The sequence below is a fragment of the Trichoplusia ni genome, chromosome 13 (genome assembly GCF_003590095.1).
Source record: "Trichoplusia ni isolate ovarian cell line Hi5 chromosome 13, tn1, whole genome shotgun sequence".
Lineage (NCBI taxonomy): Eukaryota > Metazoa > Arthropoda > Insecta > Lepidoptera > Noctuidae > Trichoplusia > Trichoplusia ni.
In genome coordinates this window covers 10,036,570-10,052,389 of record NC_039490.1, presented here as the reverse complement: position 1 = coordinate 10,052,389, position 15,820 = coordinate 10,036,570, and the positions used below count along the sequence as shown (strand labels likewise).

The window sequence follows — 15,820 nt, the reverse complement described above, 5'->3', positions numbered from 1 at the left end:
CTCTGTGACCGGTAAAATTGTTAGTTGCCGGTTGCTATTCGCTGCTAGCCCGCGCTGTGTTGTGTTATAACCAAAACCGAAAGAAAACATGTCAAAAGTACGTATTTTACTATTTTATCCAACATTTTTAGGTTATAAATGTTAATTGTTTTTAACTAATAAACATTCAGTTTTAGTTCCTAAACGTTGTTAATGTATTTATTGCCAAAAAAACTTCTAGTTTCGAATATGAAACGATAAAAATAGGTTTTTTGGAATGTTAAAGAATAAGTGTAGTTATTAGCAAACAAATTTATTATTGGTAATTATTTTTAGCCGACTGCGTCCGCACAGTTTTCAGATAATATATTTTCTGTACTATTTTATTTGTCAATTAGGACACAATTATTTAATAAGCTTGAAGATTTACAACTCGGCGCGGATGCAACTGACAGCTGTCATCACACTATGTTAATATTATAAATGCGAGTGTGTTTATTTGTATATATGTTTGCTACCCTTTCACGCCGAAACGGCTGAATCGACTTCGATGTATTTTCGTATGGAGGTAGCCGTAACCTTGATATATGTTTTAATATAATAATTACTACGATACCAATAAAGTATCTACAGTTACAAATTCTATGGCCAAAGTGCACAATACACCGAAATGTTTATTTATTTACTACTTATCATAATTAAATATACATATGTTATCACGACAGTTACAAAATCTATCTATACTTAATATATAAAGCTGAAGAGTTTGTTTGTTTGTTTGAACGCGCTAATCTCAGGAACTACTGGTCCAAATTGAAAAAATATTTTTGTTTTAAATAGACCATTCATCGAGGAAGGCTTTAGGCTATAAACCATCACGCTGCGACTAATAGGAGCGAAGATACAATGGAAAATGTGAATAAAAAACAGGGCAGGTTTAAATCATAACTTATATCATCTAACCACGGGGACGAAGTCGCGGGCAACAGCTAGTTATATATATACGGTCAAGTCTAAGCTACACTCGCGTATAAAGTTTTTTCCACATTTTCCCTTGTATCTTCGCTCCTATTAGTCGCAGCGTGATGGTTTATAGCCTAAAACCTTCCTCGATGAATGATCTATTGAACACAAAAATATTTTTTCAATTTGAACCAGTAGTTCCTGAAATTAGCGCGTTCAAACAAACAAACAAACTCTTCAGATTTATATATTAGTATAGATAATACCAGCCTATAGGTGTCCCACTGCTGGGCAAAGGACCAAGCTTGTTCACTGCGGGCTAGCGATAACAGAATTCATATTGGCAATCCAGGTTTCTACACGAAATTTTTCTTCAGATATGTCTTAAAATAATAAAGAAAGTACCAAAAAAACACTAATTTTTACTTTGCCGACATTGGAATCGAACCTGCACATCGTCTAAACTAATCCCTGCATGCAACCTCAAGGCCACCACGATAGTTTTCGTATCTTAACTCAAAATACATTATCATAATTACTTATAATTATTTATCTGAGAGTTCAAAGTTTATCAAATACTAATTATTCTTGTTTTCTTTCTTATATAATCAGTCATCTCACATATTAATACATTATCTGTGTATTTAGCATAAAGAAATGCTTTAGAGTAACGCTTTTAAGAAACCTTGACTGATGTTAACCTGAATGGGGATAGTCTCTTTTGATAAAGATTTTTTTTAATTACTTTTTTAACAAACAACTCCCGCACACCAGAACGAACTTTGTCGTGGGAGGTCTCAAAAATATTCAAGTCACATGCACAAAGACACCCTGACTCAGAACAAGCATCCATGGATCACACATATGCTTATCCTACGCGGGGATTGAACCCGCAACACGTGGTGCACTGTAAGTTAGAAGTGTTGATCTCAACCACTCGGCTATTGATACAATCTTATTTAATCCTCGTATCGCGGGAGGTTTCACGAACATTCAAGTCACATGAGACCTAGAAAAAGCTTTCATGGATCACACAAACACTTAGCCTAATCGAGGATCGAACCCGCGACACGTCAAAAAGTGCAGTCTTATTGAATCCTTGCGTCAAGTGTATCCTGTGTGTTTTTAAAAGTGGGAGTGGGCTGGTCATGTCATACAAATGCAGCCTGATCGATGGACAAAGATCGTTTTCTTGATTTCTACCATCTTACGATACGATTTCACTATAATAATCCTATATTTGATTTCAGGTAAACATTCCTACGTTCAAAATGAACAACGGCCTGGAGATCCCAGCTCTGGGCTACGGCACATGGATGGGCTTGGATGATAATGTAAGTTTTTGAAACTTTTACCCGACATACATAGGTATATTGTAGAAAACGATTTTTTAATTAGAAATGAAATGAAATCATTTGTTTTGCATTACATAGGTACATGATCATTTTTAAATGTCTTATTTTTTAAACGTCAACATTTCCTATCTGACTACCCTGAGAAGAAACATCGAAACAAACTCAGGGGTCGCAGTCTCTTTTAAAGTTCAGACAATTTTTAAGCTAGAGTATAAGATATTAAACCTTTCAATTTCTATTTTCAGTTAGAATTCATCTCCGAAGCATTCCCCCAGATGGTCGATGCGTTATCCTACGCCATAGACAATGGCTACCGGCACATAGACACGGCCCACCTCTATAGAGTGGAGCCAGAGGTTGGTGACGTCATCAACCAGAAGATTAAAGATGGCGTTGTTAAGAGGGAAGATTTATTTGTCACTACTAAGGTTGGTTATGTTGTATAGTAATTGCACAAAATTTCATAAGAATCAGAGAGGACTACACTAATTCTCATGAAATTTTGTGGTCATATGGGGTAGGCCTGAGAATCGGACAACATCTATTCTCAAAGCCTATTTTTTAATTATTTACTAATTTATAAATTCTCGTGTCATACGTAATTTTACTTCTGGGAAACGGCTTGACCAATTCTCATGAAATTTCGTGTATACACAAAATTCAATAAAATTAATAAATTAAAAAAGAAATCAATTCATATAAAATTCCACAACTTTCACACAACGCAATTTAGTCTCAAACTAAGAAAAGTTTATATTATGAGTCACTAGACTATAATAAACATACATAAGTATATATTTCTTAATACATAATATAGATAAATTACACCCAGACACAGAACAAAACGATCGTGCTCATCACACAAACGTTTTTCCTGGGTGGGAATAGATCCCACGACCTGTGGAATAGCAGTCAGGGCCATTAACCACTAGACCAACGGGCCAGTCATACGCTACGTGGCGTATCAGTTGACAGCAACGGGCTAAAAGTGATGGTGATGATGATGATGATGACGATGATGACGTATTTTCAGGTGTGGCACCACTACCACCGCCCATCTGACGTGGAGGTCTCGGTGCGCGCCTCCCTGCGCCGCCTGAACTTGGATTACATCGACCTGGTGCTCATGCACTGGCCTATGTCTATCACAGTGAGTATCGAAATCATTTTTTTTTTTATTTCAAGTAGGCCGTTTTCCAGGTTCCCAAAGAGGAGGTTCTCAATTTGAGTGTATTTTTTTTTATGTTTGTCACCTCTGGACTTCATACTGGACGAAGAGATTTTGTTAATTCTGATGTTTTTTCATTTAACTTCAGCCATAAAAAATGTTATCAAGTTTGTCTCAGTAGTGTTTTATTTGAAGTCCCTTATATGTTCTTGTAGTTAAAATAATATCATTGGTTTATTTAAATGTTCGTGCGAATCTATAATACTGTCAGTCACATCAGACGTTATTAACTAACAAGTTTTCCGTACTTATAAACATCAAAGATATCTCATGAAAAAATCTGTTTATAATTTACCAAAGCCCTATCAAGAACCTATCATCAACCTACTATTCCCCAAGTACTTTGACTGAATTTTACCATAAAGCACTCAAAAAGAGAAATAACATTTTTAACATCCCAGCAAGATGGCGTCGACGAGAAAATCGACTACTTGGATACATGGCGCGGCTTCGAGAATGTTCTCCGACAGGGGCTGGTGAAATCCATCGGCGTCTCCAACTTCAACGTGGAACAGATGAGGAGGATCCTCGCCAACTGTCAAGTCAAACCTGTTGTCAACCAGGTTGAGGTATGTGCGCTGAAAAGAGATTGTGAATTTGAGGATGTAGTTCCTATAGTAGTTTGTGTTTTGCATCTGTCTTTATGAAATCTGCTATCAATGGTGTGATATCCAAGTATGTGTATGTGTTTATCCGACTGCATGAACAGCCAAGTGATTGAAGTCACCACGCCAAACCCTCCGTCGCATGTTCGATCCTCGCGTAAGACGAACATTTGTGTGATCCACGAATACTTGTCCTGAGGCTGAGTGTGTTTGTGCATGTGATTGGAATGTTTGTGACCCGCAACACAAGGATTCAATTCCTTAATGCGAGTCGTTTTTCTTTTAATTGTCTAAATAAATAAATCTACAGTTACCTTTGAAAATATAAATTGACATACAACTCACAGAACAGCAAATTCCACACAAAATTTACTTAAACAGATCTTAATCAAAATTCTTCAAACTTCCAGATCAATTTAAACCTAGGTCAGAAGGATCTAGTGGACTACTGCCAGTCGCAAGACGTGATAATAGTGGCGTACTCGCCATTTGGTACCATGGTACCGTCACGTAACGCTCCGGACAGTCCGGAGCCGAAGCTGAACAATCCCACCATGGTGGGGCTGGGGAAAAAATATGGGAAGACTGTTACGCAAATAGCTTTGAGATATCTGGTAAGGGAAAGTGATTTTGTCTACCAATAAGTTTAGTATACTATAAATACTATTTTCCCACGTTTTTATACACTCATTTTCTTGTTTGTTTGTCGTTCCGATTGGATTTTTGTAACTCTATTTTAGGGCTCTGCCCGATAAGCTAGCAGGCTGAAATTTTCAGGGTAGCTACAAACCCGATGACAATGCAATTTACAACTATATAAATACATGGACCGATTTTGATAAAATTTGAATTTAGGGTTTATATATTTTTTTTTAATTTAACACAAATTTCTCTGAAAGTACTATTGATCTTATTTTCATCTTAAATTGGCTCAAAATGGTTTCAACATACGTACCTGTAATAACGGATAGCCGAGTGGTACAGGTCATCAATCCAAACATACTCTGCGCTACATGTCGCGGGTTCGATCCCCGCATATGTGTGTGATCCACAAATACTTGTGAGTCTGGGTGTCTTTATGCATGTGACTTGAATTTTTAGTGAAGCCCTACACAAGACGCCCTAAGAAGCCCTACAGAAGTCTACACAAGGCTTACTTACTGCGTTAATCGTTGATAATTATTCTATTTGCATAATTTCATAAATTAATATTTTTATTTTTAAATTCCAGTACCAACGCAACATCATAGCCTTACCAAAGACAGTCACAAAATCTAGAGTTTTGGAAAACGCGTCCATCTTTGATTTCACGATAGACAAATCAGACATGGCGACTCTAGCAGCTTTCGACAACGGCTATCGGACAGTTCGACCTGTATTTTGGCAGGATTACGAAAACTATCCTTTTGATAAAGTCGCATCAAAAATGGATATCCCGATGTCTCTGAGAATTTGGAAGAATGGGGCTAATGCAGATATTGAATGAGCTTATTTTTTTTATTTTGAATTGTTATTTTTTAAAGGTTATGTTTTATTAAAATTTATTTTTAATTGTTTGTTTTATTTCTACCTTTTTTCTATGCTATTGAAAAGAGGTCTAAAGAAACATAGTATTAACCGTTTAACAGAAGCTAAAAAGACTTAATAGCAGCCTATATACGTCCCACTGCTGGGCATGGGCCTCTTCCAATACGGAAGGTTTGAGCATTGATCTCAAATATTTCTTATACTCAAAACTTGTCAAAAACAAATAAAGCTATGTTCCTCTGTCTAGGCTAGGATTGAACCTGCATCCTTGAATTATCGATTTCGGTCATCGAACCAAGAAGCCACCGAGCCGGTTTTTGATGATTGTTTTCTCAGGAAATCTGTATACAAAAAAATTATCACATGTTTGCTAAATACTAATTCATACTAATATTTATAAACTTGAAAGTTTGTATGTATGGATGTTTTTTCCTCTTTCACGCAAAAACCATTGAACGGATTTAGATGAAACTTGGTACACAGATAGTTTGTAAATAGGATTAACACATAGGAGAGTATTTATCCCGATTTTATGTTCCCGTGGGATCATTACCCATGTTTTTATACACTCACTTTTCTTGTTTGTTAGTCATTCCGGTTGTATTTTTGCAACTCAATTTTAAGGCACTTCCCGATCAGCTAGCAGGCTGAAATTTTCAGGGTAGCTTCAAACCCGATGACAATGCAATTTACAACTATAAGAACTGCTGGACCGATTTTGATAAAATTTGAATGGAGAGACATTTAAAAACGTGAGATCTCGATTTTTTGCGGGTGCGCCCGCGGGCAACAGCTTGTTTACTATAAAAAGCTTGTAGCAACAAAAACAATTGACTTTGCTATTTATGTATTTGTAACGCTAGTAGTTCGCCTTGAGGTTGTTGTGTAACAATTACTATAACTTGACTACTTTGTAGAAGGCTCTACTACATTTTTCCTTAAGGTGCAACGCAGACGGCACTCTTTTTGCGCGATCGAGTCTACGGACCTCACAAAGTCTGCATATAATAGGGATGATGACAATTTTTTTGCAGTGTCCGTCTTGTAGTTTTTTGGATAATAATGGATACGTATTTTTTTATTTGTCCCGCAATCATAATTGACCAAATTACAGTGAATGAAACTTACGCGTGACGTTACGATTGAGTATAAATTTTACCATATCGTTACGTCACAAACCCCCTCTCCTAAACTTTAAAGCAGTTAATCTTTGTCAATTCTAGTTTTTCTGAAAAAGGAAAAAATACGTGTCCCATACTTTTCAATTATTTAACTGAGGGACTAATGAGATTTTTTCTTTTTATACCCAGTCATCATCACTATTGCATAAGTTCTATTTCCACGGACTAAAAAGTGCGTCACGAATAGTCTGTCGTCTGGGGAGTGATGTGAAGATGCAAGTTCGATCCCCAGACAAATTCAGATGGGAATATTCTATTCGCAACAATGGATTTCGATACGAAGAAATTTTTTGACGTTTTCGCCTCAATGTGTTTTGAACTGGCGTACCACTCTTTTTTTTATTTTTCGAAAAAGCTAACTTCGTCGCAATGACGTCATTTAAATCTTCATATCACTCCCGTCGTCTGTGCTGCACATTAGTTTTAAACACAATGGGTAAAACGGTATCTTTTTACTAAGGTATCGTCGTTTGTCTGTCTGTCAGCAGACTGTATCTCATGAATCGTGATAGATGGACAGTTGAAATGTTTACATATATTATGATGTATTTCTGTTGCCGCTATGACAACAAATGACGATCGAGGTGCAACTAGAGTCAGTTATGTAACGTTTTAAAAGTGCCTGAGAATCGGCCTATTTGAAATAAAAACTTTTTGATTTTGAGGTTAAGCAACGGTTGTTACGGTAAAAAAATTGAAATTTATTTGTCAGCCACCAACAAATGTATAATTACGAAATATATACTATACTCTATTTTTTTGTAATAATTCTTGCAAACCCACTTTTGACTTAACCAAGTCAAGCGCTCAACTTGAAGTAGCCTAGTAATAACAAAATCACTTTGTTACAAACCTTCACAATGCAATTCCAACCTTACCACAACGGCAAAAGGTTAAAAATCAATCAAAACATAAACCTTAACTCAGAACTTTTCCACTCTATTATTCAAAGTGGATTTTAAGCCTTATTTGTTGGAGTTAAAGTCTAAAATCGTGTGGTTGATATAAGTCTTTAGTTACCAAGGTAGTGCAGGTTTGTTTTGTCACTCACTCTGTGTTTAAGCTTCAAATATGTTAGTGGTGTTATTTTCGATATTATTCGTCGGTGCGGTAAGTTTAATCTATACTAATATATAAAGCTGAAGAGTTTGTTTGTTTGTTTGAACGCGCTAATCTCAGGAACTACTTTTTCAAATTGAAAAAAATATTTTGTGTTCAATAGACCATTAATCGAGGAAGGTTTTAGGCTATAAATTATCACGCTGCGACTAATAGGAGCGAAGATACAATGGAAAATGTGGAAAAAACAGGGTAGATATAAATCATAACTTATATCTTCTAACCACGCGGACGAAGTCGCGGGTAACAGCTAGTATAATAATATATTATACTTACTTACATTTTTAAAACTATATCAATATAAATTATTTACAAAGCGTCAAAAAAGACATCTTCATCCCTACCAAAGTCGGGAAACGTGCCCAGAAGGCTGGCTGCATTGCCATGTTGTATGGCAATGCTAATTCTTTAGGCAAAATATAACATAATTAAATATCTTACTAATTAAATAAACGCGAAAATTTGTATTTTAGGATGTCTGTTCCTCTCTTAGCAAAAACCACTGAACGGATTTAGACAGAACTTGGAACAAACATAGTTCATAAGTAGGATAGTTTTTTTAGCTATTTAATGTTCATGTGGGATAATTTTAGATTTGTAGCAGGCGAACCCGCGGGCAATAGCTAGTCCTAAATAAAACATACACGATCTGTTTCTAAGTTGCCTGGGATAGAGAATCTTGGAAGGATTTGGGAGAGAACTTTGCCCAGCTGTGGGATACAGTGGGCTAGATAAAAAACTAACTATTAATTAGTTGCTAGCTGCATCTAACATGCAGATTAAATATAAATAATCAAAATGTTTACTTAATTCTTATTGGTGGGCCAAAAAGGGTTGAACTGTTATTAAAAAAACTAAAAGAGTTAGTATTTGAGATAACTGCCGCAATCAATGACTTTAATTAACCGCATGTAAATAGGTTTGGTAATTACTGAGATAAGCGTGCCTAAACATATCAATTGACAACAGCACACAAAATTTCACTTTAATTCAACCAAGTTACATTTCAGTTTGCCGACGACAAAGATGGCGGCCTCGCGTTTAGGGTTCCGTTAAACGATGGTAACTCCATACCAGCGCTGGGACTTGGGACTTTCTTAGGATTTGATGAGGTAAGTTTAACAAATATGAAGTTTTTTTACTTGATATTTCTTCTTAAAGACATTTGACAAAAAAAAACCTGTTGTCCGTTTGACAGATTTCCAAAAAATATTGCATATGTTTTGATGTTGATTATAAAACATACACAAGAGAATACAGTGATTTATAATCTCGTGTGACGTCACTTACCAGTACGCTTATTACTAGACTAGCAAGTGGTGTCTGAAGACCTTAGACCCGTTTTTTTTTTGCTTTGTGGGTACCCAAACTATTAAATAAAATAGTAAATACCAAGGATAAAATAAAGCTAAATGGCTCAATTGTATAATGACTCTTTCTCAAAATCTCGCGATAGTTAAATCAATATTTCCTTGGCTCTTTAAAAAAATACGTATATTTTAGAACATAATGTCTGTCTGGGTGTTGTCTCAACACAAAAACATTACAAACAACCTTATTAATACTGATACTATTTTTATAGAATGGCGTGAAAGCTGTCGAAGACCAGGAAGTGGAGTTACCAGTCACTTGGGCTTTGAAAGCGGGTTACAGGTTAATCAAGATTTTTTTAATAAAACGACTCCCGCATTAAGGACTTTAATCCTTGTGCCTCGGGTTTTCACAAACATTCAAGTCACATGCACAAAGACACCCAGACTCAGGACAAGCATTCGTGGATCCGTTTCTAGAAAAAATGACTGCACGTATAGCCGAGTGGTCACCACGCTCACCACGCCAAACACACTGTGCACGACGTGTCCCTTTCGATCCCCGCGTAGGACAAGCATTTGTGTGATCCACGAATGCTTGTCCTGAGTCTGGGTGTCTTTGTGCATGTGATTTGAATTTTTGTGATGGATTTGGACTTGGATTGAATTCCTTTGTGTAGGAGTCTTTTAAAACAAATGCCTCCACACTCTTTTTCCATTGGTCTCTCTATTAAGCCGTGAGTACAGTACAACCAGTAACAATCATATATTTTTGATGTTGACTATACACCGATTATATTATTAATTTGTAAAATGATTGTGCAATAAAAAATCTTATTTAGTTTCGCAAATTAATTTTAGAAGGCTTCAAAAGGCAATTCACACTTCCTCTTGTCATTTACCTTGAATACATTCTCGAAATTATTCTCGCATTTACATCCGCGTGGTTATGAAGTTATAATTTAGGTCTTTTTCAATCGGATTAATAGTTTTAAAGCGCATACATCTCCCCTTATTGATAACATATTGTTTAGAGATCCTATAACAATGTATAAGTGAGCTATCCAACACTAGAATAACTTTTCCAATCATGTAGTTTATTAGAATAGTTAATATAACCCCATCTTAAAGGCTGATAGACACAGCCGCAGCATACAACAATGAGGAGCAGGTCGGGGCAGGAGTGAGGGCGTCCGGAGTACCGAGGGAACACGTGTTCCTGGTCACCAAGGTATTCTTACATCTAGTGTCCTTAAGTTAAGGTAGAAAATTGTATGTAATATATTGATAAAATAGTACCACTTAAGGAGGGACTTATTTTAGCTAGCAAGTCACCGCCAATTTAATTTTGAGAATATTTTGAACGGCAGGAAGAAAATCTTAGAAACTGGTAAAAATCGAAAGCTGCAGTTGTTTTGTTTACACACTTAGTATGCATCTACATTGGATTCTTCATGTCAGTTCTCCCATAAAGCGGGGATTAATGGCCCCTGGTAGTCGACCAAAACATATTTTTGATTATGGTTCTCAACAAGGCCTCTGCACGTTGGACCTGTGTCCCCGTGCACTCCTTTAGAAAGGATCGGGGTCCCAATTCCGCTGTTTACAATTGCCGATGAATGAATGGCAATTGGACCAAAACGACACTATTCTTCTAAGCATTTTGCCACCACAATTATTTGAATTTCATTATATGATAGTGAGTGTTCCACCCCGTAATGGATATCCAAATATTGCGCGCTCAAAATACTTATAATATAAAATACGAATGGTGTCATTTTAGGAATTGAGGCCCTGATTTTTTAACATGAAGTTATCCCGTGAATAATAAGTATATCTGTTACAGCTAGCTTCTCACGAGCAACGAGATGTGGTCGGTGCCCTTAACAGGTCTCTGGAGAGACTGAACATGTCCTACGTGGATCTATATTTAATACACACACCTGTTACTTACAAGGTAATTATAATTTCATTATCTACCGAGCCAGCGGATGAATGATGCCGCCATGAGCGGTGTAGGAAGCAGTGACGTGATGATTTAAGCACTCGCATGGGTTACAAGTAGCCCAGGATCGGGAATAGAGGAAAAATTGGGGGTAGGTATTTCTCCAGCAGTGGGACACAGTGGGCTAGAAGCCACCTGCCGTCACGTTGTCGGGCCAAATGGCCCGCTCAGCTCCACTTCATACCGAATAGGGATTCTGAGACATTATTCTGACCATCACCGCGTCAGCTCATAATTAAGGACTCCGGTTCGCTCCGAAACTAGTCGGGCACCCCGATAAATACGAGTTAGTAAGCCGTTACATCATTTAATAATGAATAGTCCTCCTAAAAGTTATTATAAAAATATTATAAGCATATTTAACAGCTGTCTCATACTCATAATACAAGCTTTCCTTAGTTTGACACTAGATGGCGTTGTGTGATGGCACTGGAACATTAAATTATCAATTCTCAGAACTATCTTACGACCATTCATATATTATTATCAACATCCTCATCTATGTAAATATCTTTAACATCAAAGAGATCACTTATCAAGGAATGCTTTTAAGTTTTGATTAGAAGATTTCATCTTTATAAGTCAGTAGTTTGGTATGTACAATAACTACTTAGCTGATAACAATATGAGTTTTAGGAATTCCTATCGGGTTTTCCGTCTCTTGGGGTTAGATGACCTTAGTTAATTAGAAGAAACCCGGTCAAGTGCGTATGAACGGTCAAGGTTTATGACCCGTGTCTACGTACAAATATTTATTAGTTGGTTACCAGGAAAACATTGCAATCAAAATTATGGACTTATCGAAAATTATTTGACATCAATTTTTATTTTGTTATTTTTTGCTATTGCGGCAACATAATAAATCATCTGGGGAAACTTAAACTGTCTCGCTATAACACCAGGAATCATCTCATGAACCAAATGTCCTTATTACCCTTTGGGTATAGACGTGGTATGGCAAAAGCATTTATCAGACAGTCGATATAGGAATCAGTACGTAGGACACTAGGTGGACAAGTTACATTATTCCAAGCGTCATCTCTGAAAAAATGCTCAAATGTATTGAACTGACAAGTCAAAGTCACGTCACTTGTCGAAGAGGAATGTCATTCATATACATTTGAAGTTTTCTTTTCGTTCTATTCTAATGCGATGTAACGTTACCTAGAATGGGAACTCATCTTCAATGACGTATTAACTTAATGATAACATAAACAAATAATATCGGCATTTTCTTTGATAAATAGACAAAAGACTAGGATCCGGTCTGTATCTACAATCAATAGATGTTATAGATTTATTGAAGAAGTGTGATTAACATCACAACTTAATATTTAAAACGAATGTAATGTTTATTTTTATCACGACACGTGAATTTTTATGTTTTTGATAGTTTTGACGTCAATTTATTTGACTTACATTAATTTTGTCCCGATCCCAATTAGCACATGATTCTTCATAGCCGCCAATGACTGTTCGTCATTTCTTCTTAGGGTAGTTAGATAGGACATGTCAACTTCAGCTCAAGAATAAAATAACATTTAAATAGCGCTGTCTGTTAAAACTTTCGCCCCGTACAACTTTGAAACGGCTCGACCGATTTCAATCAAAAATATCTAAAAACACTCACACATAATTCACAATCGCTCAATCCGTTTGGGAGATAAGATGCAGACAGACAGACTGATACGTCAAACTGATAACATCCCTCTTTTTGAGTTAGGGGTTAAAATTACATTCATGAAATACTGCATGTCTTCGGCAGTAGGACGAATATAGGCTGGTATTCAAATGTATATTTTATCACCTTAACCATCCTCTTTCGTTTCCTAGCCAGACCACAGCGGCTATGACATAATCGACTATCTAGACACATGGAAGGGGATGGAAGAAGCGAAGAAGCTCGGTCTAGCCAAGTCTATAGGCATATCTAACTTCAACATCAGCCAGATCGAGAGACTGCTAGCTAACTGTGAAATCAAACCCACGGTATTGCAGGTTGAGGTATGTCGTCTTATGTTTTAATTATATTTTGAATTATTTAAATAAATGGTCTTCTATCTTCGGTCTTCTTGATATCTTCTTAATAATTGCTATAGAACTCAGCATGGTCAATTCTCACTGGAAGAGTAGCGGTCTTAAGAGCAAAAGACTGACCGCTGCTAAAAGCAGCTTTTGTCATATTTATACTTTTACTATTTTTATCTAGAAAAGATTCAAAATCGGAATGCCGACCAGTGTGAATTGACCCTTAGTCGAATTGTCACTTAATTCTGTATTGACGTAAATTATATAGATAATTCAGTACGTACCGTGTAACATAAAATATGTGTACCTAATAAAACACATTTCATTTTATCTTATTACATAAAGATGTCTAGTATAAAATTTAGTACTCCTACTCCTACAAATAGTAGGTATTCATATTATGTTAATTGCAAAATAACTGCCAAGAAATCGCTTTACCTGACTTTCCAAAATGCCAGACCTATCCGTACCACAAAAATGCATATTCCATATTTTAACATTACCTTGATGAAGTTTTTAACTTAAAAATGTGGAATGGCCTTTATGCAATTTTAAACTTCTTTAAGTTTAAAATTGCATAAAGGCCATTCCACATTTTAATTATTATCACGACGTTACAAGTCTTTTCATGTAAAACACAGATGGCGCTGTAACTTGGCACTTACATTCCGATTCACGAATACAGGTAAACCTCAACCTAGCTCAGAACAAACTCTTGGACTACTGCAAATCCCACGACATTGTGGTCATGGCATACACCCCATTCGGGTCCCTCTTCAGCAAGGATCCCGTGCCCCCACCGCCGAGAGCTGACGACCCCACGCTGATGGGACTTGCTGAGAAGTATAATAAGACCACGCCGCAGATCGCTCTGAGATACTTGGTAAATTAATAAAATAAATAAATAAATGCGGACAACATCACATACATTGCTCTGAACCCAAAGTAAGTTGCTGAAGCACTTGTGTTATGGAATTCAGATACAACGAAGGTACCACAAATTAATAGAAGCATACTTTAGCATGGTTTTTTAGCCGTATGATATAAATGTCTTTAAGGGCCTACGCAGACCAAGGCGAGCATGGCAAGGGATTTTAATTTGTGCTAATGGACATTCAACCGTACTGTTACAGAAATATGATATAAATTGCTATGCTTTAAAATGATACTGTGACATTGAAAGGGCATTTTATCGCATGGCATTAAAAGACGTGCCACAGGCTCTCGTGACATGATGACACGGATGCCGTGGCTAAGTGCGGCAATAGCAGACCACCGCCTCCGGTGCTCGTTGTGATGTAGTGCGGGGAGCAACGGTATGCCGCGGTATCTAATAGAAGCGGCCAGTGTGCGCTGACTAACGGCAAAATCCCTTGCCATGCCGTGGCATACCGGAAGGAACATGAGTGGGTTTTAGTCAGTAGTCTGACACTCCCTTCCGCTAAACCCAAAGCGGGAGTATTCATTTGATGTTTTTTATTTGTTTTCCTATTAGGTCCAAAGAGGAGTAGTCCCTATTCCAAAGTCGGTGAACAAGGATCGTATTGAATCAAACGTCAACGTGTTCGACTTCAAACTGACTGACGAGGAAATGGAGACCCTGGGTAAGAGAAATACTCCCAATAGAAAAGTGAACTTTCCTCCCCAAGGAGATAAGGATTCCCCAGCGTAATACAACGTGTCAGAAACTACCATATTTATAAACTGCCTAGGTTTTAGATATAATTATCATATTTAATGCAGAATAAATGATTTCGTTCCATTTCAAATTGGGCTTGTAGGTAGAGTCATATTACATTTAAAAGACCTTGAAAAATAAAAAAATATTTATTTTTATTTTTTTAAAGTATGCATTTTTTTTCAATTTCCTAAATAAGTTGCTATAGTTTAGTTGCCTTTTCTTACTTATATTCTACATTTCCTTTTCAGCTAAATTCAACAAAGACTACAGGGTAGTTCTGCCCTCGTTCTGGCAAGACCATCCTTACTACCCCTACGAGCAGGTCGCTGTACCAGCCCCGGACCTATTCAAGGGCTAAAGAAGATTCAACAATCAGTATTTAAAAACGGCACTGCAAAATGGCGCCTTTGGTGTCATGCTGTCTTTGTCAACTTCAATTTTAGTTTTTTAAATGTCACTTAGCTGTCATTCCTGTATACGGACTTAAAAAAAGTATTAGAAAAGAAGCTATATTATAACAATAACTTTCGTGAGGCGAATACTCATTTTTTTTTATTTCATGTAACGGTTTAATCACGCGTAGGTATTTATCGGGATCGCACGACTAGTTTCGGACGTCGTGTGACCTCCGACTTTAAGGTCATAAAGGACTAGGGTTAAGTCAGAAACTAGTGGGGTAATTTATTCATATGCTCCAGAAAATTCGTATTAAATAAATAACTAAAGAAGCTATGCTTACTTCACTGATCTTAATTTTTGTAAGATGCAAAATACTTTCATGAAATCACACTTGATTAATAGGAACCTATTGTAATCTTAATAAATGATTCTTAAGTAAT

At 36.6% G+C, this 15,820-nt stretch overlaps 1 protein-coding gene across 1 annotated transcript; it reads left to right on the top strand.

Moving 5' to 3' along the window:
* Positions 1-15,532, top strand: LOC113500244. The gene is made up of 16 exons (XM_026880951.1): positions 1-97; positions 2,193-2,276; positions 2,543-2,725; positions 3,331-3,447; positions 3,927-4,094; positions 4,541-4,744; positions 5,362-5,614; positions 7,902-7,948; positions 8,968-9,069; positions 9,540-9,610; positions 10,399-10,498; positions 11,114-11,224; positions 13,106-13,276; positions 13,986-14,183; positions 14,796-14,904; positions 15,230-15,532. The coding sequence occupies exons 1-16, from the start codon at positions 89-91 to the stop codon at positions 15,337-15,339; spliced, it is 2,037 nt and encodes a 678-aa protein (XP_026736752.1). The 5' UTR covers positions 1-88; the 3' UTR covers positions 15,340-15,532.
* Positions 15,533-15,820: the final 288 nt, after the last annotated feature.